At 42.0% G+C, this 22,835-nt stretch overlaps 1 protein-coding gene and 1 non-coding gene across 2 annotated transcripts in view; one reads left to right on the top strand and one right to left on the bottom strand.

The window, feature by feature from the left end:
* Positions 1-22,835, bottom strand: part of aldh1a2 (aldehyde dehydrogenase 1 family, member A2) — a 75,867-nt gene that overhangs the window by 17,163 nt on the left and 35,869 nt on the right. Inside the window, exons 4-7 of the mRNA XM_067971508.1 lie at positions 22,162-22,291; positions 13,247-13,308; positions 11,208-11,336; positions 10,947-11,060 (exon numbers count right to left, since the gene is read on the bottom strand). Coding sequence (XP_067827609.1) covers positions 10,947-11,060; positions 11,208-11,336; positions 13,247-13,308; positions 22,162-22,291 — 435 coding nt within the window. The remainder of the gene's footprint in view (positions 1-10,946; positions 11,061-11,207; positions 11,337-13,246; positions 13,309-22,161; positions 22,292-22,835) is intronic.
* On the top strand, positions 8,010-8,081 carry trnac-gca (transfer RNA cysteine (anticodon GCA)). Its single transcript has one exon. It is a non-coding gene; the product is annotated as a tRNA-Cys (tRNA).

Raw genomic sequence — 22,835 nt, 5'->3', positions numbered from 1 at the left:
TTTCCTCTTGACAATTCCCAGCCTGGGGAATTCACCCTTCCTTCAGTTTCCAGTCTAGCCAATCTCACCAACTTGCACACTGTCGAAATTGTAGGAGCTTCCTACTTCAGCAGGTTTGTGTTGATCCTTAAAATTAGGAAGCTACTGGTGGCTGAATTTTCAGCCCTTCCACCTGGTGGAAATGAGATGGTAGCACCTCGAAAAGGATGGGCATTGACCTGTGGTCCAAGTCAGAGAGATGGTGCAAGATTTCCTTTTATTGTAATCAGACTGAACACAGCCTTCTATCTACACCTTACGGAGGTGTTTATCCATATCTGTGCATTTTTCAATAATGGACAAAAATCAGGTTGAGCTAGACCAATGCACAGGCTCACTTGCATCTGCAGTGGAGGGGATCAGGGCTGGCCCAATTTTCCAATGGGTACCCCTCTCCCTAATTTGAACAGTCTATAGATACAGGAAAAGTGTGATTAGTGTGTAGCAACTCGCCAAGGCTTCTTCGACAGCACCTCCCAAACCCGCGACCTCTACCACCTAGAAGGACAAGAGCAGCAGGTACATGGGAACAACACACTTGCACGTTCCCCTCCAAGTCACACACCATCCCGACTTGGAAATATATCGCCGTTCCTTCATCGTTGCTGGGTCAAAATCCTGGAACTCCCTTCCTAACAGCACTGTGGGAGAACCTTCACCACACGGACTGCAGCGGTTCAAGGCGGCGGCTCACCACCACCTTCTCGAGGGCAATTAGGGATGGGCAATAAATGCCGGCCTCGCCAGCGACGCCCACATTCCATGAACGAATAAAAAAAAGGTTTCCTGCTTTGTATGGCTCCATTTAGATGCCAGCAGCAACCAAGTATAATGAAGGGAAGCATTATCCAGAAAATACTCCAAAAAAGAGTTCCCAGCAAAAATAACAATTGCACGGGACCAAAATGCAGCAGAAATGTTTGTAAAATGGAAAAAAAGACTTTTCCACACATCTTAACCTTTAAGAAGCCTGCTCGAGCAGGCCAGGCCATGGGATCACTGATCCGCTCATCTCAAAAGGGCGAGCTGCAACACATAGGTGGTTCCATACTGCAGTCAGGAATTCGGACGAGAGATGTAGGAACATTAGGAACAGGAGTAGGCCATTCAGCCCCTTGGGCCTGCTCCCTCATTCAATTATGGCTGACCTGCACCTCAACTCCATTTTCCTGCCTTTGCTCCATATCTCTTGATATCCTTACCTATATCTCAGTCTTAAAAGCTTCAACTGACCCAGCATCCACAGCCTTTTGGGGGAGAGAGTTCCAAGTTTCTACTCTCCTTTGTGTGAAAAAGTGCTTCCTGATTTCATTTCTGAATAGCCTAGCTCTAATTTTAAGATTATGTCCCCTTGTTCTTGATTCCCCCACCAGAGGAAATCATTTCTGTGTATCTACCCTATCAAATTCTTTTACCATTTTAAACACCTTGATCAGATCACCCCTCAATCTTCTATACTCAACGGAATACAAGCCAGGTTTATGCAACCTGTCCTCATAATTTAACCCTCTAAGCCCTGGTATCATTTTGGTGAATCTGCGCTGCAACCCCTCCAAAACTGAACTCAGTACTTCAGATGGGGTCTGACCAAGGCTCTATACAGTTGAAGCATAACTTCCTCCCCTTTGTATTTCAGCCCCTTGAGATAAAGGCCAACATTCCACCATCCTATTTAATTGTTTTTGTACCTGTCTACTGGCTTTTACTGATTTGTGTACTTCATCTCACAAATCTCTTTGTTCCCACTCAGTTCCTAGTTTCTCACTATTTAGAAAATACTCCAATTTATCTTTCTTGGGTCCAAAGTGGATGATCTCACACTTGCCCATATTGAACTCCATTTTCCATAGTTTTGCCCACTAATTTAGTCTGTCTGTGTCCCTTTGCAAACTTTCTGCTCCCATCTGCGCTACTTACTGTCCCTCCTAACTTAGTGTAATCAATTTCTGACCCCCCCACCATGGGCTACCTGCGAGGGTCCCCACCACCAACAGTGTTTCAAAAAATTTATCCTGGTGCCAACTAACGATTTTTGTCCTCGCACAGTCCATTTCTCCTTTGTTGGTAAGGTTCATTTTTTAAAAAAAAACTTGTGCACATTTTAAATGAAAAGCAGAATTTACTTTATTGCAATGAAATGTAAGCATTGCAGCTGGCAAGGTATATTGGAACATTACATCGAACACAGCCGTTTTCCATTTAGACATTTAATGATCTGAAACCTAGTAAAGTCAATGGGAGTAAATCCTGCATCTCAACTTGAAACCATGCAGCTGGTTAGTTGCAGTCAGCAAGGTTAGAACATGGAGACTAGAAAACATAGAACCGTAAAAGTTTACAGCACCGAAGGAGGCCATTCAGCCCATTGTGTCTGTGCTGGCTCTTTGCTAGAGCAATCCAAAACTAATCTCACTGCCCTGATTTCTTCCCCATAACCACTTTTCCCTTAAAAGATTCAGTGGTCTCTGCCTCAACTACTCCCTATGGAAAAGCATTCCATGCTCCAATTATTCCTCGTGTAAAATAATTTCTTAACCTCGCTCTCATTTAGTGACAATTTTAAGTTGACAAGCCCTTGTCACTGACTCCCCAACTAGAGGAAATAGTCTTTCCCTATTTACTATATCAAAATCCTTCATAATTTTAACATTTCCTCTTAACTTTCTCTGCTCGGATGGAAGTATTCCAAGTATCTTAATTCTTTCCTCATATGTAAAATTTCCCATCCCTGGTATCAGCTGTGTGACGTCGTGGTGGGGGTTGAGTTAACAGAGGATATTGTACAACTCACTACTTCCTATGAATGAAAAGCACAGTGATTAGATGAGGAGTCCCGTTTATCAATAATTTTAAATGCACGACATCAGCAGTCACTCTCACCTGTTGGCGTACTTTAATCACATGACCTTTTTAGCATTTGCATACATGATCCCAACGCAGTAATGCTCACCTGTGGTTTTCTCCCCACAGAACATGATATTGTTATTGGAATTGCTAAGTTTTTCAAAGTAATAATGCATTACATTCAATTAGTAGCTAGATTTAAAGTGACATTACTGAATCATCGGGGGGAATTTTAACCCTCCTCAGGATGGGCGGGAGAGTGTTGCGGAGGGGGTTAAATCGCTAAAAATGGGAAACCTGACCCCAACCCGCCACGAATGCGCCTACTTCCGGTTTTACGGCAGCGGGTTTGGGGGCGGCCGAGTAACCCTTTCTGGAAAGGCGGGTCAGGAATTATAATATTTAAATGAGGCTGCGTTCCTCAGATTTTGGCAGCCATTTAAATTTAACGCTGGCCGGACGGGTTTCTCAGGGCTCGGGAAACCCGGCAGCTGAAGGGAGGGAGGAGCTGGCGTCTTCAGCAGGTAAGTGCTTTTCCAGCACTGCTTGTGGGCCAGGAGGAGCAGGAGTGCTTTCCTCCAGCCCCCTCAAGCAAACCTGCTGCGATCTTCTGACCCTCCCCACGATTGGCCGACCCCCCCCAGAAATGTCTTCCCTCAGCGATGTCTCACCCCCCACCGCAATATCTCCCTCCTCCCCCCTCCCCCCCGATCGACCCCTGATATTCTCGACTGCCAGGGACCGTCCATAGCGGTCCCCGGCTGCTGCCTTCTACAGCAGGCTTTCCCGCCCAGTAGTGGTCAGCCTCTCAATCTGGCCAGCTGCCAGGTGGGAAATGGAGTAAAAAAAATTCTAATGAGGTCCTGCCGCTAAATTCAGCATTCGGTATTTCCAGGTTTTCTGGCCGCTGACATGCGCCCCCACTCCCTCCCTGGCTCTCAATAAATATCGGGGCCATCATGTTTGTTGAATAAAAAACTTCCAATTGGGAGCAAATTGTATTATTGGGTTTGTTGCTCTAGAAAGTAAATGGCAGTTTAAGAGTGAAGTAATCCACTTAGTTGTTCAGGTCAAAAATATCATTTTACTTTTATTGGTAAACCAAAGTGAAAGCCAATGGGTCATAGTGCAGGATATCATTATGCTTGAAAAAGGCAAGACGGAACATAAGGTAAATTGGGAAGCAGTAATTAAGTGATTTCAAACTTCGCTTTTAACTAAGCCTGAAGATTAGAGGAGGAAAGAGAGAATAAGGGAGACAAGGAGCTCCACATTTGCGAGGAAAAGAATTAATTACAGTAGGAGACTGTTATGAGTCTCAATTTCAACACAGTGAGGATTTAGAGAAGGGGAGAACATGTAGGATAGTGCATCAGGTTCTTAGAAGCAACGAGAGAGAAAAGCTCAGAGGAACACTGACCACTGTAATATCAATTATATAGATTATATCAACTGCAAGTAAAATGCAACATAGAGGAGGGGTGGGAGGTCTGCGACCAGAATTGAAGAAAGATTGCCAATCGGATAACCAGTTTTTTTGTACCCTGTCCGGGAGTGCAAGAGAGGTGTTAGAAGAGCTTCCTCAGATATTTCAGCGGCATTCAACTCTTGGATAGGCTTCGGCTTTATAGAGAGTTAAAAATTGTGGAAGGGAAAAGAAATACTTGGGATTAAAAAAAAGAACTGCCTACAGGCAGCTTTAACAATGGAGGAGATCTGGGAGTTCCATTTGAGGTCAGTGAGACCGAGATTGAAAAAGGACTGAGGGTGGATCCACCAAGGATAAGAGATTGTAGCTGTTGGTTAGCAACCGACATGGAGAAACTGCTACAACATGATTTTCCACGCCATACCCAGCAGCACAAATTGCACCCAACTGGAACTTTTACAATTCATTGAGACCTTCCTCCAGCTGTTTCCATGAACTATTACATATAACAATGCGATGTGTTTATATCAGTATCTGACAGGACTACTTCGCAAAGATCATAAATATCACAAAGATAGGTATAGCTGAGAGAGGCCACTCAGCCCATTTAGCCCATCCATTTACTGTGCCCCTCATCACAGCACCTGACTGTTTCGTGAAGGATACCAGAGATTTTGCCTCTACCCAGGAGAAATATTCACCAAAAATATTTAATGAGCCTCTGTTAATAAAAAAAAGTGAACAGCACTGTTCCAGTAATCGCAGGAAGACATTTCCAAAGAAAAGAGACCTTAGTTACTGGAAGCACAATCATCGTAAGAAATTAATTAATAAAAGACGTAAAACACACTCCCAAGCAGACTTTTTGGAGGACAGAACTGCAGCTTTTCATAAGGGAGCAGATAGCTGCTGTTAGCAGGCAGTCCTTTTATTATGTTAGGCCTTGTGGTGCACTTTTTTATTGGAAAATGGATGTGCTGTTTTGTGGTATTCGTATCAAACCAAATGTTAACCTCTGTGCAACACAGCTGCATTTAGATACTTGGATCATAACAGGAAATCAAAACCCAAAAAGGACACAGTTTACAATGGCTGAACGTCACAGCAACCATCTGGTTTTTGTTTTACTCCATGAGAAGGGGCTTTAGATTTTCAATAATTTTCCTTCTCATTTCTCGAATCAAGAGACTTTTAAATATACAGGTAATGAAAAAAATGAAAATTGATGTAAAGTGCACAATATAACTCGGAACATACCCAATACTTAATGAAAACAGAACTTTCTAGCATTGCAACAAAAACCACCTTGGCTCAAGAGGCCACCTCCAGTGCATTTACAACTTTGAAATACTAGCCATGAAACAGTTTGAATCTTGCTTTTAAAACGCTGATAGTAATAAAAGAAAAAAAAGAAATCTGTCAGACTCATTGCTTGTGGAGTGATTAAGTCATTTGATTTTGTCTTTAACAGTGAAACCTGTTGTTTTGTGTACATTCTGCATGTGCTCCAGGTAATAAATCAATGCCATAGCATTGTGTGGGTAGCATGGTTCAGACCGACCTTCTGATCCAGTGCCCCATCTCCTCAGGCACCCAGAATAGCTTGGATTAGATTTTATGGCAATGGTTATTAGATTCCTCTGACAGCTGCATTCTTTACGCAGGCTGCTCCACCCTACATAAACTCCAATTTACCCAAAGCTGTGCGGCCTGAATCCTACCCTACATTAAGTCCCAATCCCACCTCACCTCTGTCTTTCCCAACCTCCGTTTTCTACCAATTAATTGAATTCAAAATTTCCATTGTATTTACAAATCCCTCCAAAGATATCACCCCATTACACCTCAGCAATCTCCTCCAGCCCTAGTCGGCAGCAGACTCTCTGTTCTTATGACTCTGACCTCCTTTGCATTATCCACCGCTCCCATTCTACCATCTGTGGCAGATCCTTCAGCCATCTGGATCCTAGACTCTGGAACTCCCTCATAAACCTCCTGCCTTCCTACCTGTCTCTGAACTCTCGAAAGCCTCATGAGGATCTCTCTCTTTGACCATACCTTCAATCACCTCCCCTAACTCTACTACTGCTTGGCGTCAGTTTTCACCTCTGTGAAGAGTCTTGAAACATTGACTAATTAAAGGCGAGTTGTTATTTATAATGGAAATAAAGACTAGTCACATTTTTCTTCAAATATATAAAATGTCACAACTCTTGTAATGCCAGAGCAGATTTTTAAAAGAATTCAACACAAGGCAACTATCACTGAAAAGTTATTGGATTCCTGTCCAGAAATATTTCCAAGCTTTTAAGGTCTGTAACAAAACTACATCCTCTGCTCCGTGAGGTAAATTTTTATCCTCAGCGTTCTCAGTGTACAAAACTCTGCATTGGGAGCACATCGAGGCATGTGACCTCCCCACCTCCACCTCCAGGATTTTCCCTCCATTAAAATAAATGGAAACAAAATGGCGGAGGGAGGCTGCCCATCTAAAGTCCTGATGTGGACCTTTGGCACATGATTCTCTGCACCAGAGGGCTGTAGGTGAAAATGTCCCCCTGGGGTTTTATGCCTGAATTTTAATTTTCTTGTGTATTAAATCCCAGCTCTTTTCACCTAGATTTTGTATCATGGCTTGAGTATTTATAATCACTAGATGCAATTTTTACCTGTGCTGTGCTTGAATCTTGTAAACAGGAGGATGACCACAAGATTCTTTTAAACACCCTGACGCATACACCAGTCGTTTCACATCAGGCTGACTCAGTATATCAAAGACAGGCCCTCCCTGTGTGCCATGACTAGTGGCATTTCTGTGCACACAGAACAGTTTGCCTGTTTTTGCTAAGTGGCTACTTGAGCAAAAAAGTTGTGTAGGTACTGAAACACCAATGGGCTATTTACCCATGTTCAGTGTTTCTCTACATGTCCAAAAACGGATTAGTGAACATTAGCAAAACGAGAACAAAATGTCTGTTTCTTGCTTGTTAAAGCCTCGTTAAAGATCATTAAGTATGAACTCATTCAATATTCCACAGCTGCACAGTCAAATCAAAAATTTCACTCCAGGTCAGAACTGGCATTAGTAATTTCAATTAAGTAATGCAAGTATCACCACATAAATACAAAGTAGTTTCTTTCTGAGAGCATCAGTGTTGTCTCTGTTAGCAAGGAACATGATGGAGCATGACGATGGAGGAGGAGATAGAGGAGGAGGAGACGATGGAGGAGGAGACGATGGGGGAGGGGGAGGGGGAGGGGGAGGGGGAGGGAGGGAGAGGGGGAAGGGGAAGGAAGGCTGGTATTGCAAAGGGAATAACAGATGCACAACCTCAACAGATCTACTGCACCAGAGTGAGTTACCTGGACCCTGTGGATGAGGAAGCTCCGACTCACCAGAGAAGTTGTAACTCAGGTGCGCCACCTGGTCTGAGAAGACCTACAGGGACAATCAATCAACTGCAGTGCACTACCATTGACAGTGAAGATCATCACTGCCCTCAATTGTCATGCCACATCAACCTTCCAGACACCCAGACTGGACATCATAAGAGTCCATTAAAATAAATGGAAACAAAATGGCGGAGGGAGGCTGCACATCTAAAGTCCTGATGTGGACCTTTGGCACATGATTCTCTGCACCAGAGGGCTGTAGGTGAAAATGTCCCCCTGGGGTTTTATGCCTGAATATAGGCATGTGGGTATAGCTCAGTGGTAGAGCATTTAACTGCAGATCAAGAGGTCCCTGGTTCAAATCCAGGTGCCCACTTTGCTGAAAGGCTGTTGTGGTCCAATTGATGGCTTTGTCTCTTTGTTGCACATTATTTGGAGACTTTAGTTCAGAACCACTCTGTGGTTTAACCTGGAACTTGATCCATTGCACAGTTGCAACTCTTGCCTTTGGCTACCTGGGTGATTATTTATTATGAGGAGAAACTTCTTCACTCAGAGGGTAGTGGGTCTGTGGAATTTGCTGCCCCAGGAAGCTGTGGAAGCTACATCATTAGATAAATTTAAAACAGAAATAGACAGTTTCCTAGAAGTAAAGGGAATTAGGGGTTATGGGGAGCGGGCAGGAAATTGGACATGAAGCTGAGTTCGGATCGGTCAATGCCCTGTGGGTGGCGGAGAGGGCCCAGGGGCTATGTGGCCGGGTCCTGCTCCGACTTCTTGTGTTCTTTAGATTTGTGGTTGGGATCAGATCAGCCATGATCTTATTGAATGGCGGAGCAGGCTCGAGGGGCCGATTGGCCTACTCCTGCTCCAATTTCTTATGTTCTTATGTTCTTATGTTCTTATGAGTCAGCCAATTACCCTTGCACAAATGATTCTTTCTTTTTTGGGACAATGAGTGAACGGCAGTTGAAAGATATATTGAAAGTAAATCCATTTTGTTACATTTTGCTGTATTAGTGGTGTACATGTTCAACGTGTTCTGCCCCTTGTGTGTCGTAACCCTCTGAGTTAGTTGTCTATGAGCCTGATTACTAGGGGCTCCACTAGTTGAGGGAGTAGCACTGGTGGATAGCTGCATAACCATCTGTTGAGCTGCATAGGTTGCAGAAAGCCTGCTATCTGTGCCTGTCACTTACCTTGACATACCTGTATCAGCAACAGTCACTCTATGGTTTCAGAGATTGCTACTGTCATTTGTAAGGGCTACAGAACTGCCAACGGCTGCTCCTCTGCTACTTCTTGCATGCCACTGCTGGAGGGCATTTCCTCAGGGTGCCGACTGATCTATCTGAGCATAGAATGGTGAGTCTTGAACTCCCCACTTCATGGTACTAACATTCTAATAACTGTTAACACTGGTTAAATGGCTCATTACCTGTTTGCGATGCATTAAAGAATTATTTTAGGAGCAACATATGATTGGCTGCTCGTTTCTCATCGCTGCTAATGAAATATCATTTCTAGGAACAGTATATTGCTGACCCAAGTGCTGCCATGAATCTATTCATTAAAAATGTCTGTTTTTGCTAAAAAAAAGGAATGTCAAGCATTTTGTAATTAGTAACCAGAATATCAACACACAACAGAACTTCAATCCTCTGTCACATGCGGTCGACACAACATAAATTTAATGCTCCCCATAAGAAATAACAGAAAAATTGGTTGTATATCTTACAATTGTGCTGATCTGTCTGTGAAGATCCCGGAGCAGCTGTGCTGACTCTCAACTCCTGATGAGGCAGGCAAACTATCGAACTGCCCTTCTCCCCATTGCTCTTTCTGCAGCTGTGCAATTGGGAATATTCCCCGCAACAGTGGGAGTCAGGAAGTGGCACCAGCGATCTGGGATCCTCCTGTTATTTGTACACCTCAATCAAATCACCCCTCAGCCTACTCTGTTCCAAGGAAAACAATCCCAGCCTATCCAATCTTTCCTCATAGCTAAAATTCTCAAGTCCTGGCAACATCCTCATGAATCTCCTCTGCACCCTCTCTAGTGCAATTACATCCTTCCTGTAATGTGGTGACCAGAACTGTGCACAGTACTCAAGCTGTGGCCTAACCAGTGTTTTATACAGATCCAGCATAACATCCCTGCTTTTATATTCTATGCCTCAGCTAATATAGGAAAGCGTTCCATATGCCTTCTTAACCACCTTATCTACATGTCCTGCTACCTTCAGGGATCTGTGGACATGCACTCCAAGATCCCTCACTTCCTCTAAACCTTTCAGTATCCTCCCATTTATTGTGTATTCCCTTGCCTTGTTTGCTCTCCCCAAATGCATTACTTCACACTTCTCCGGATTGAACTCCATTTGCCATTTTTCTGCCCAACTGACCAGTCGATTGATATCTTCATGCAGTCTATAGCTTTCCTCCTCATTATCAACCACACAGCCTATCTTTGTGTCATCCGCAAATTTCTTAATCATGCCCCCTACGTTTCAGTCCAAATCGTTAATGTATACCACAAAAAACAAAGGACCTAGTACCGAGCCCTGCGGCACCCCACTGGAAACAGCCTTCCAGTAGCAAAAACACCCGTCAACCATCACCCTTTGCTTCCTGGCACTGAGCCAATTTTGGATCCAATTTGCCACATTCCCTTGGATCCCATGCGCCTTTACTATTTTGACCAATCTGCCATGTGGGACCTTGACCTTGATCTAGACTGATACTTCAGTGCAGTACTGAGGGAGTGTTACATTGATGGACATGCTGCCTTTCAAATGAGATGTTAAACTGAAGTCCTGTCTGCCTGTTCAGATTGGTGTAAAACATCCCATAACAGTATTTGTAGAAGAACAGGGTGCTCTCTGGTGCCCTAGCCAACATTTATCCTTCAACCAACCATCACCACAAAACAGATTAACAGGACATTTATCTCATTGCATGTTTGTGGGATCTTGCTGTATGCAAAATTGGCTGCCACATTTGCCTACTAAACAACAGTGGTTATACTTTGAAAGTAATGAATTGGCTGTGAAGTGCTTCAGAACATCCTGAGGACCTGACAGAAACTACATAAATATGAATTATTTGCTTCTTTATAATTTATACATCGATGTGAATGATTATTTGCTACTTGGCAATCCAGCATGAAATCCTGGGTGTCACCTATATGCCAGTGCAACCTATACACTGATTTTTATGGTATTCCTGTGCATTAACGTACCTCAGTTGATCCAGTAAATGCGATTTTGTCGATGTCCATGTGAGAGGCTATGGCTGCACCAGCCGTCACGCCAAATCCAGGCAAAATATTGACCACTCCTGGAGGAAACCCAACCTGTGAAAAAATAGGATTAGATGAACAAGCTCAGTTTTAAAAAAAAACCTGCCAGAATAAACTGGGAAATGAACAGAGACTCTGCCAGATCTCACTACTTACGTCATCATTGAAAGTCAAAAAAATATTGAGATAAAAGGAACACACCTCTTTGATGAGGGCTCCCATGTAGAGGGCCGTCAGTGGTGTTTGTTCGGCTGGTTTGATGACTACTGTGTTTCCACAGCACAGGGCTGGAACTATCTTCCACGCAAACATGAGTAGGGGGAAGTTCCACTGCGGGTAAATGATTAAAAAGGGGAAAAATAAATCACGTTCTGGTGACAAAAATTTATACTCACATAAGACTAACTGTTAACAGGCTGATTCTACACTTCTGTACAGGGCTTTAATAGCTGTATTGATGCAGTTACATAAAACTAAGTTACACAGTTAAGCTTCTAAATCACTGTTCATTACCAACGTTTAACAGGTTCCTATAACATTCCTCTGCCTCTATTTTAAAGCATTTATTTTAAATGGGTTAATTCCATCCACTAAAATAATGGACAAAGGAATACAAAACATACATATATGTTTAGTATTGTTTCGTTAATAGCATCAGCAGTAATTTCTAGGCTATACTTTGGAAGAAACCACAGTGGAGTGATACTGCAACTCCCTTGTTTTGCAATTCATTAAGAATTATACTTGTAGTGTTTACTTGATATGTTCCTACGGTTTCTTTAAACAGTATTTTAGTTTTATTTTCTATAATATTTTGGAGAGGGAGGGGGAAAACCAGATTGGAGTATGTGAAATGATTTTATGGTATATTTTACTTTAGTTTTGAATATGTTTTTGATAGCCCTGAACAACAGCAAAATCCAGGCACTCTGTGCATACTTCCATCAAGTTGGTATTTGAATGTAGATGTAATTAAAAGTTCTTACAGAAAACTATGTTTACAGATTTAAACCTTGACATTACAGTTAGTGGACAAGCACTTAACATAGTCTCCCCGTTCCGTGCAGCCGGGACGCCAAGTTGGCAGCCTGCTCCTGGGCCTTCAACTATCAGCCTCTGAGCCAACTGCTAGGAGATGAACAAGAGTTACCTGGGGATAGCGTGCTCCCTCCCCCTCTCTCTCTCTCTTTTTGATGTTCCCTCACTTCCGGAAATGCTTGGTATCTGCTTGGATCTTCTCCCGACAACATGGCTGAGAAGGGGAACTCAGTGATGTGAGGTACTACGTACTCGACAGAACTCTTCATTGACTGCCTTAATAAAGATGTAAACTATCTACCCATGTAGACAGTTTACAAAATATACAATACTTGTGTGCCTGGACGCAAATTATTTTACTCATGTTTTTTAATCACTTTGTGTATAAGTCACACCCCTGTAAATACAGGTCTTTAGAAGCATCAAAAATAGACAACTATTTTATACTGCAATTATTTCCTACTCAAAGAGTGATTGACATTTAAAAGCCAGCTATGTTTGTGTGATGACAGTAAAGTGTGGGCTACAGTGTTTCATTTACCCTCAACTTCACAAACTCAAAATCAGCCAACCAAAATGTCTCCGCCCTTGGTTTTTAAATGCTATAATTTATTTTACAGATGATCACTGGGACACTGAATTTTATCTGAAAGAAACAGACATGAGGTATGAGCTTTACCTGAATGTTTACACTGAAGTCCTAACTACATACAATGGGACAGTTGGCTCACTTCTCAATCTACATAACAAAGCGTTCTCGTATTTATAAAATACCTGTCAAGCATATTTACAACTGTTGGAAGAATCCCTTACATTTTCAGTAATCAGACATTAAATGTAACACAAATGTTTAAGTATCCTTCAGAATATGTTGTGCATTTTATCTACAATCCCTGTACAAAGTAAATCAAGCATGATCGAAGATTTGATTTGAGTAAAAAATAATGTTTGTTTTACTCCTGCTAATACATGCAGTAAATTAGGTATGTCAGCAGCCAACTAAATAAGCCACTTTTGCAGTTTGAAATGGGTGCGGTGCCTCTTATTCAAAGGGATGGATATTTATTTAAGGATTACCAACTGCAAGTTATCTTTTCATGTCAGGGGTGATCAAATAATAACAAGATTAAAATTTCCTCTTCAGTTGTAGTCTGTAGTATTTTTGAGAACATAAACACCTATTGCTGATGAATAATACTCACTGGGATGATCTGTCCACACACCCCTATTGGCTCATGTCTTGTAAATGTGAAATAATCTCCATCTGCAACAGAGGCCTGCAATTACTCATCATTCCTGTTTGATTTGGCTGCGCAAAAAAAAAATCATTAAATGCTTCTGGGCTCATTAATCAACTTCCATGGGAAAGAGAATCGTGTAGACCATCTCTTACTGTCAAGTTCTAATATTGACAAATGAATGTAGTTTTCGTTAAAAAAAACTTGATAAAGTGCTTAAGTGCAGATTTCGATGAAAATCTCTGTTATAAAACAGGCCAAGTTGGCTGGAACTATAAGTTTAACATTATCGTTTTAAACCTATTTCAGCGCATCCAAAACTCTGCTGCCCGTATCCTAACTCGCACCAAGTCCCGTTCACCCTTCACCCCTTTGCTCGCTGACCTACACTGGCTCCCAGTCCGGCAACACCTCGATTTTAAAATTTTCATCCTTGTTTTCAAATCCCTACATGGCCTCGCCCCCTCCCTATCTCTGTGACCTCCTCCAGCCCTACAACCCTCCAAAGACTCTGCGCTCCTCCAATTCTTGCTTCTTGTACATCCCCGATTTTAATCGCTCCACAATTGGCGGCCGTGCCTAAGCCCTAAGCTCTGGAATTCCCTCCCTAATCCTCTCCGTCTCTCTACCTCTCTCTCCTCCTTTAAGACGCTCCTTAAAACCTACCTTTTTGACCAAGCTTTTGGTCACCTGTCCTAATATCTCCTTATGTGCCTCAGTGTCAGATTTGTTTGATAATGCTCCTACAGCTTAAGACCCTTCTATATTGTTCTTTAAATTCGGATTCTGGCTGGCAAACTCATAAACCCTCAGAACAGACCAAAGATCCAACATGGGACCTTCCTAGTCTGCAGGCTCAGTTGCTCAATGGATAAACTCACTGACTCATCAGGAGAGCATGAAGCCTATTTTAAAACTTTGTCTAATATTTATTTCAGATTCATTGTAATACATTCAATATAGTTTAAATTTAATCCCGCATTTTAGTGGATAGGCTTTCGATAACTATTGGTGTCGACATTTCCAAGAGTTATATCTACAAAGTGATGGGAAGGGTGGATTCCAATTCTCTTTACTAGTTAATTGTCTTCAACAAAGGTTTGTTTTTTCAGTTTATGAACTGACATAGAGAAGCAACTATTTTAGAGGCAAGGAGTGAAATGCTATTTTTAATCCTCATCAGAGTAACCAATCTGCCTGGCCTTTGTCTGGGAGACATCAGCAGGAGTCTGCTTGAATGAGGTCTGCACATTTGACATTAAGGTGCCTGAAGGAACTTCCATCGGAGTCTCTCTGTGATGTTCCACACTTTTATCTCTGCAACACCTGAACCTCTCTGCAAGTGCTTAAAATGCATGAGCTCTTGTCACTTGAGAACCTACAACACGTCAAGATAAGGGCAGCTGCAGTGGCTAGTTGGACACAAATCAATGCGTTGGATGCTGCCTACTAAAGGACAGGCTTCCTGCTGAGACAATTTCATACACTCAAATTAATTGGAAAAACAAGGGTATAAACTATTTACATGAACAGTTACCAGCTGAACTAATTCTAAAAATAATTCTAGTATGAATGGCATTGTACTAAGAAGTATTATCCAATAGAACATTTCCAAAATTTCAAAATATGTTTGAATTTTTAATGCCTCACTGACATCATTTAATCCAAAATCATGATTAGCTAGGAATACACTTGACATATGAAAACAATGATAAACAGGCACTCTTACTTAATGTGTAGTGGCATCGTCTTGAGTATCAAATGTTCATCTTACATGAACCATACCATCAGTGTTAGACCATTAAAAAACATCCTATTGGTTCTTTGCTGTTTAATTTTTTTTAAATCATAACATCATTGGAAAAATGATCCTAGAGAAGATAGTGAGCCCAAGAGAGCAAAAGAGATTGAATTAATATATACGATTAAAATGATATCTAAAGCACCCTGAGCTCCTGATTCTATCTACTAATCTTAATTCAGCTACCTCACACTATTGGGATAAGAAAACTCCTCCTAGCCCAGTTTCCTTCATGTTGTCATCAGCATGAACCATTTAAACACATTTTGTTTTTTGAAGCAACAGAAATAGACAGAAAAAAATGAAAGGATGTTAAAGTTCATCATAATTCTTTTCAACTGTGTGATTTTATAATAGAGCACTGATGGTGTGACTTTCCCTTTTAACGTTTCAATAAACAAATCCCATTCTCACGCCCAGAATGTCAGGACTAGCAGGAAAACTGCACAGTTGTAAGATATAAATCACAGCCTCAAAAAAGGACTGTCGGAACACCAGGGGGAAACATACACATCACAAACGCATTTCAGATTAGAACAGAAATCCAGCAGTGGTTTAGATTTGAATTAACTGTAAATACTTTGGAAGTGATAACTGATAAAAGATCAGGGTTTTTTTGAGTAATTCTAGAGGTTAGAGGGTTAATGAACTACTGGCACATGAAGGTTTCCAATAAAATTACAGCAGAGATTTTCTTGAAAATAACAGAGCAGAGCTTTAATAAAATGACTCATTTTTAAGCAATGACATTGTGTTTCATTATCAAAGAAGCAAGAATTTAAGATTAGTTGCACTTGAAAATGATGATTTCAAATCCTCTTTAAACTACCCACCCACTTACAAATATTTGTTGAACGCTGTAATTATTTCAATTGGACATAGATTGTTAAATGATTTATCATTGATCATAATTCAGTCTACTCTGAGTTGCACAGACGTCTGACCTGGCTTCAAAATGCTACCACTCCAGACTGACAGATTCACTGCATGTGCGTTTTATAAAGTATAACTGTGCCTCCCTCCCACTCGTCAAAACAGCATAAACTGGGAAGACATCTGGGCCCTGACTCTGTCATCATTTATGCCAGTTCTTTAATGTGTTTCCACCAAGTACGCCTACTTCTGCAAGCCAGAACTCATTAGTTGGAACCCTGCAATTCACTGTGATTAAACATTTTAATCAAGTGGTGCTTTTTAAAGCAGTTTCAACTATAGAGTAAATGTAAAAAATTCTGCTAAACTACTGCTCTCAAAGGAATTAAATTAAGCAACTTGATTAGCTCTTTAGACTCTAATGTGTGTATGCCATCCTGTATGACTGACTTTCAAGAATTAATACAATAATACTTGAAGTAAACATTCTTGGTGCGGAATAAAAGTATTTTTTTCTCTCTAGACCTGAAGGAGGAGAAAAATGGAGTGACAATGACGAATGGGAGTCAGGGCAGTCGACAATCCCCAATTTTATTTTCTCTCAGCGATTGTACAGCTTCAACTTGTGGAAATTCAAGTGATGGTGGTCAGGAGGGAGTCGTGTCACCCGGCACTAAGTTAGATACAACTAGATGTTGTTTTGACCTTTCAGAAAAAACACTGGCCTAGTGGTGGTTTGAACCAGGCTGACCTTTTTTTGAAAGTCGCTGCCTCCATTCAGATGAAGGTGGACTCAGTTCCAGATTTCCACTACCCTTTGTGTGAATCAGGAATCTGATTTCTTCTGGAGGTCAGACTGAATGAGATGCAAGTCTGACTCTCTTCTTTCAGAACACTTCCTTTACAGCTCTAGGTCCTCTCAAATCATTAGTAACAGATTTACCAAAGAAGCTTGGGAAAATTTCCCATCATTGTCAACTGTATTCCACATGGACAGTCACAATCCCTATTTGGCCAGTTACTGTTTGGTATGAAACCATATCATCAACTAGACCAGGAACAAAATACTTCATTATAAAAAATCATATCGGTCTCATTAGCCTGTAGACAGCGTACAGCTCCTGATCTATTTAAACATTACTGACAACTAATTGCAAATCTAGTAGCTGATACATATCAACTGAACCATTGGCTCCACCATTGGCTGCCTAGGCCTTAAGCTCTGGAATTCTCTCCATAATCCTCTCTGCACCTCCACCTCTCTCTCCTCCTTTAAGACGCTCCTTAAAACCTACCTCTTTGACCAAGCTTTTGGTCACCTGTCCTAATATCTCCTTATGTGGATCGACGTCAAATTTTGTTTGATAACACTCCTGTGAAGAGACTTGGGACGTTTTACTATGTTAAAGGTGCTATATAAATGCAACTTGTTGTTGTTGAAGGATCTATTACCTGCAGCTTTCAGAACCAGATGTATATGTGTGACTCAAAGAACTGGTGACCTCCTATAAGGGCCAGTTTTCTGAGGTCACGATACTGGTGGGAAGCCTTACCCATCTAATGGGGAATCGGGGGGCCCTGATTTCCCACTATGTGTGGCCGGTAGCCAATGCTCCCCATCAGCAGTGTGGACTGGGAAAAATACCCCCCTAATTTAGTGGTTCTAATCGACAGTGCTGGCAGCAATACCTCTGCATGTACATGTGACTAATGCAACTGGTAACTTTGGATAAGTGAAAAGTAAATTATTAACAGATATAGACTGATCTGCCAGTTACACTAATAGAAGCAAAAGCATTAGGGGCATTTAAAATACAATTGGACACAATGATGGGAGAGTTAATTATGAGAATGATACCCTTTGATGAGTTGAATGGCCTTTTCTCATCCCCAACTGTTCTTGTGTATCTTCGATGTCAGTGTTAAGGATCCTAAATAAATTGAGTTTGGATATTCTCAGACCACTTCCTGTAGGTTGCAATCCAAGACACCAAGGGGTAAATTTTAACCCCCAGGAACGGGTGGGTTGGGGGCGGGTGGGGAGTAAAAATATGGCATCCCGGCTCCGACATGCCTGCTTCTGGGTTTAACCCAGGCAGGTTTGTCTGCGTGTGGAGAGCAGACACCAGGATGTCCCGCCCCCACTTAAATCCAGCGGGCCAATACTTAAAACGGCAATGTACCTCATTGAGATACTTGAGGTATTTAATATTTTGTGTATTGGAATAACAAAATGAATTTAACCTTACCTGTTTGAGTTTCCCATGGCTTCTGATTCACGTCAGGTGAAAGAAGGTGGGAAGGGCCGGATCCATCAGGTGAGTGCCTTTACTACACTGCCTGTGGGCCCAGAGGAGCAGGAGTGCTTCATCCAGGCCTAACAAGCTCAACTGGCCGACAGGACCTCCGCGATCGGCTGACCCCCCCCCCCACCCCCGATGTGCCCCCCCCCCCCCGATAGTGGACCCCCCCTCTTTCATGGTGGACCCCACCTACCTCCGACTCTTCACCTGACCTCCAGCGACCTCTGATCTTCTTCTCAGCCCCCCAATATCTTACTCAGCTCCCCGATCTTCTTCTCAGCACTTTCCCACCCTGATCTTCTCACTGCCCTGTCAATCAGGCTGGCTGCCGGGTGCGAAACCCGGAAGTGACATTGATGGGCTTCATTAAGGTTGCCCACCCATTTACCTTCCAGGTTTCACACCTGGAAATCTTCCCCCCCCACTCCCTTCCAGGCTGGAAGTTAAAATTTACCCCAAAATGTCTATAAGTCGGCACCAATTGGCAATCTTTCTCACATAGGCCACAAGGCTAGTGTGGTTACTGTATGTAATACACACACACACACACACACACACAAACAAGTTCAGGATTTTAAAATGAAATGTGAATACCATAAGCTAATATTAGGAGTACTGCCATTATTCAGTGTCCACATTCCATTCCAAAATACAGACACTGAAAATTCAGATCAGATGTTTAGTCACTATAGTTAACTAAGCTAATAAAAGTTTTGAAATACTGCTGTTATGAAGAGACATTTCATTAACTCCATTACTAAGGATAAATCTGACTTATTAATGCCTCCATTGGCCCAGTGGGCAAATACATCAGCTGGTGTAGCACCACGTCATACAGGTTCAATTCCCAGTTTGTCCCGAGTTAGTGGACCTCAGCCAGAGCAGGTAGCTGGGGTGCTACAATATGCATCAGTAGCTTGGGGATAGGGAGGGGGGAAAAAAATCAACCAGGATCCCTGCTGCTGTCTGCAATCCATTGGCTGCTTCTGGAAAGTATGACAGTGTGAATATTGGTTCAGCAATGATACCCACCATATTTGAAAAAGCTACTGACTCTACTGTATACTGCTCCTAGCATAGAGCAGTGCTCATAGAGAGGGCAAGGTGGAACATCACAGGCCCAAAGTGCCTGATTACTGTCCATTTAAATATAGGTGAGATCGAAGCATCCAGCCATGGAATCAGCCCTTTACTGTCTAGGCTCACACATGAAGAATGTGTTAAAATAAAACAACTATGTTAAAATGGTAAACATAGGATTTTCACCTGAACCAGTTAATTTGTTAAAAGTAGTGCACTGGGCAATTTGTACCCCTAAATGTATTATTGATTCTCCACAATCAACGTCAATTATTAAACTATATGAACGTTCAAAGTGAAGGGTGAGAACAGATCATCAGGCCCATCAAAGCTCACCCTAACCATTAAATGGTACAACCTAGTGCAGCATCCTCCCAATGACTACGAATGCTAACCTTCGGTTGAAGCATAAAACTGAAACCAAAACTGTGACCAATTTCAGGAAAAAATCTGAGAAATTCTTCCCTGACTTTGTTAGACAATCAAACAAGCTCCAGAAGACCATGATACATCACTAGGCAAATTTAAATAACCTATGCACCTCAGTGTCTTCCACCCTCATTCGTCAATTCCCTTCTTAAAGGGCTGTTGTGTATCCTTATTTCCCACATCTATCTGTTCCAAAGGCAATAACTCTCTGCGAAAAGCCTTCTGGCATCCAAGGTTGTTCTTTCCCACATATTTTACAGCCATGCCCATTTAGTTCCACTATCACTGCCCATTTCAAATATCCTATCCAAATGTACTACATTCAATCTTTCATCATTTTAAAAATCTCAATCATATTCTCTTTTGGTCTACGTTCCTTCAAAGTGAATCATTCTAATTCTGTGAGCCTCTCTTCATAATTAAGATGTCTAAGTTTAGGTATCATCCTTATTGTCCTCTGCATTCTCTCTAGAGCCTCAACATTCATCACTAGATGCGGGGACCAAAACTAGACAAAATACTCCAAATGCAGTTGAAGCAAAACTTTATATAAACCTAATTATAGGGCTCTTAGTTTTGTACTTTATTGACCAAGCAATACTTCCAAGAACACTTTTTGTACTAGAGACCAATTAATTCTTTACACCAGCTACCCCAACAGTACAGACTTGGGCCGCAGTTATACTACACTGAGAACGATTGCTGTAGAATGCGAACTGCATCTGGCAAGCCCAAAGTTATACCGCAGGCTGTGACTTGCATTCTGACCAATCGGAAAGAGATTTGCTACCGGGCATCTTTTTTTAAAATTGCTTTCTCATATTAAAAAGATCAATACTAAGCTTTATAAAATGCCCAGGAGATTCAACATGTGACCCCCAAGTTATACTGCTACATTGATAAAAGTCTGAAACTGCTTTACATTGGTGTGAAACTGGCTGTATTGTCAGTCAACTGTGTAGGTCTGAAAAGTACAATGCATCTGACATTTTTCTTGGAAACAATATGATTAGCAATAATCAGGCCTCCAAGGCTACAGTTATACTACCACTTTCCTATCAATTTGAAGTGATTTCAGATGTGCATCATCACAAATGTGGCAAGCATAAACCAGGAATCAAATCCTAATTGGACAATCGAGCGCACTAAAGCCAGCTATTCATATCAGCTGCAGTATAAAGCTGCACTTCAAAAGTGTCCAAGTTGTCCTCTGGCAGTGTGACTGCAGTCTGCTGACTGCACATCACACTCCATACATATAGGGCAGGGGGGCAAATAAAATCGCATTTTTGTGGAGCGGGAGGGAATCCCGGCTCCAACCCGCTGAAAAACACGTATGACCCAGACGCACCTGGGTCCGCACGGATCAGGAAGCCATGCTGGCAATTAAATCCAGCGGGCTGATAATTAAAGGGGCAAATGTACCTCATTGAGGTACTTAAGGTAGTTTAGTTTTTTTTAATTGGACACTTAAAAAGATTTTAACCGTATCTGGGCGGCTTTCCCATGGCTTCCGATTCTTGCCTGGTGAAACCAGGCGGGAAGGGCCGGATCAGTGAAAAATAGAGTAAATAAATTAAATAAAATTACATTTTACAAATTACAAAAAAATAAACATACCTTAAAACCAATGTCACCTGCCCCCTCCCTGCCGATGTCCCCACCCCCCCCTCCGATCTCCGATGACTCTCCAATGTCCCCCCCCTCCAACTCCGATGTCCGTTGTCTCCCCCCCCACTCCGATCTTTGTCCCCCCCATCCCATCTCTCTCCCAATGGCCGTGAGGTCTCCCTCTCTCTCTCCCCCCCATCCCCCCACACCCCGCTCTCAGATGTGTAGCTCCTCTCTGCCGGACGTGAAACCCGGAAGATGCATTGATTGGCCTCATTAAGGTTGTGATCCGCCTACTTTCCTTCCGGGTTTCACACCCGCAAATCCTCCCCCCCCCCACCCCGCTCTCTTCCCGCCGGCTTGATCATGCCCATAGAGCTTGAGATCGGTAACTGTAATTTAAATACAGCCTCATGTTTCTAAGTATTATTGTGTACCCAGGCCTAGATTTTCTAATCAGTGTTATTTTAACACTGGTGTTAGTCTAGGCTCCAATATCCAAATCAGGCATGTGTACCTAGTGTTATCAGTAAGTACAACAGCTCTGTTGTACATGGAACAAAGGCATCTGATATTCAACTAACTTATCTGCATATTCCACACATGAGGTAAAACAAGCTTTACAGTTCATGTCCCCCTGTAAGAGAATTGTCTAAACATTAATTCAGGATAGGCACAGACATAGTTTATTCATTAACTTTCATTTCAACTTTAGTTTTTGTATCTCTGTTCTAATTTCTGTTAAAAAATCATCAATGGGTTACTTTCCTTTGTCAACCTACCGACTGGAATTGTCTTCCCATGAATCTTGTCAGTCCAACCAGCAAAGTATCTGAGAGTTTTTATGACTCCCTGTAGGTCAACATAATAAGCCTGGAGAAATGGTTTTCCACTATCTAGAGATTCAAGTGTCTGCAAAGAACATAAAGCAATTCAGTGAGAGGATAAATCAAGCCGGAGACAGAAAGTGAGATTACAGAATGCCTTTCACAATATTACTTACTTGAAGGTACATATCAGTCTCTCATGGTGTGTGTATAGAACTTTAACCAATTGGACACCAACCACATCATTCATGATTGATGAAGTGATGAGTGTGTGATTGTGATTAGGATCATAAGATGGATTATTTATATTTCCCGTGGAATACTGACATTTAGGGGTTTCATTTCCTCTAATGGGACACTGGTTAATGTGTTTGCAGAACATTTTCCTGTGTGTTAAAATAGTACACAAGGGAACCCTACCTGAATACATTACCAGTTTGCTACCAGAGGAGATTAGCCCCCTTAATGTGTTCATAGCAGGTACATTATTATGTGAAGAATTAGGAGAACAATTTGTTAAACTGGGGAAATGAGAAAAAGACAAAGTTAAGGCTGATATCAGGATATTCTTCAGAAAGGGAACGGACCTCTGAGTAAGGTAGTGGAGGCAAACCTCCTGGCATCATGTA

This window comes from Heptranchias perlo, chromosome 34, assembly GCF_035084215.1.
Source record: "Heptranchias perlo isolate sHepPer1 chromosome 34, sHepPer1.hap1, whole genome shotgun sequence".
NCBI classification, from domain to species: Eukaryota; Metazoa; Chordata; class Chondrichthyes; order Hexanchiformes; family Hexanchidae; genus Heptranchias; species Heptranchias perlo.
This window is presented reverse-complemented; position numbering and strand designations above follow the sequence as displayed.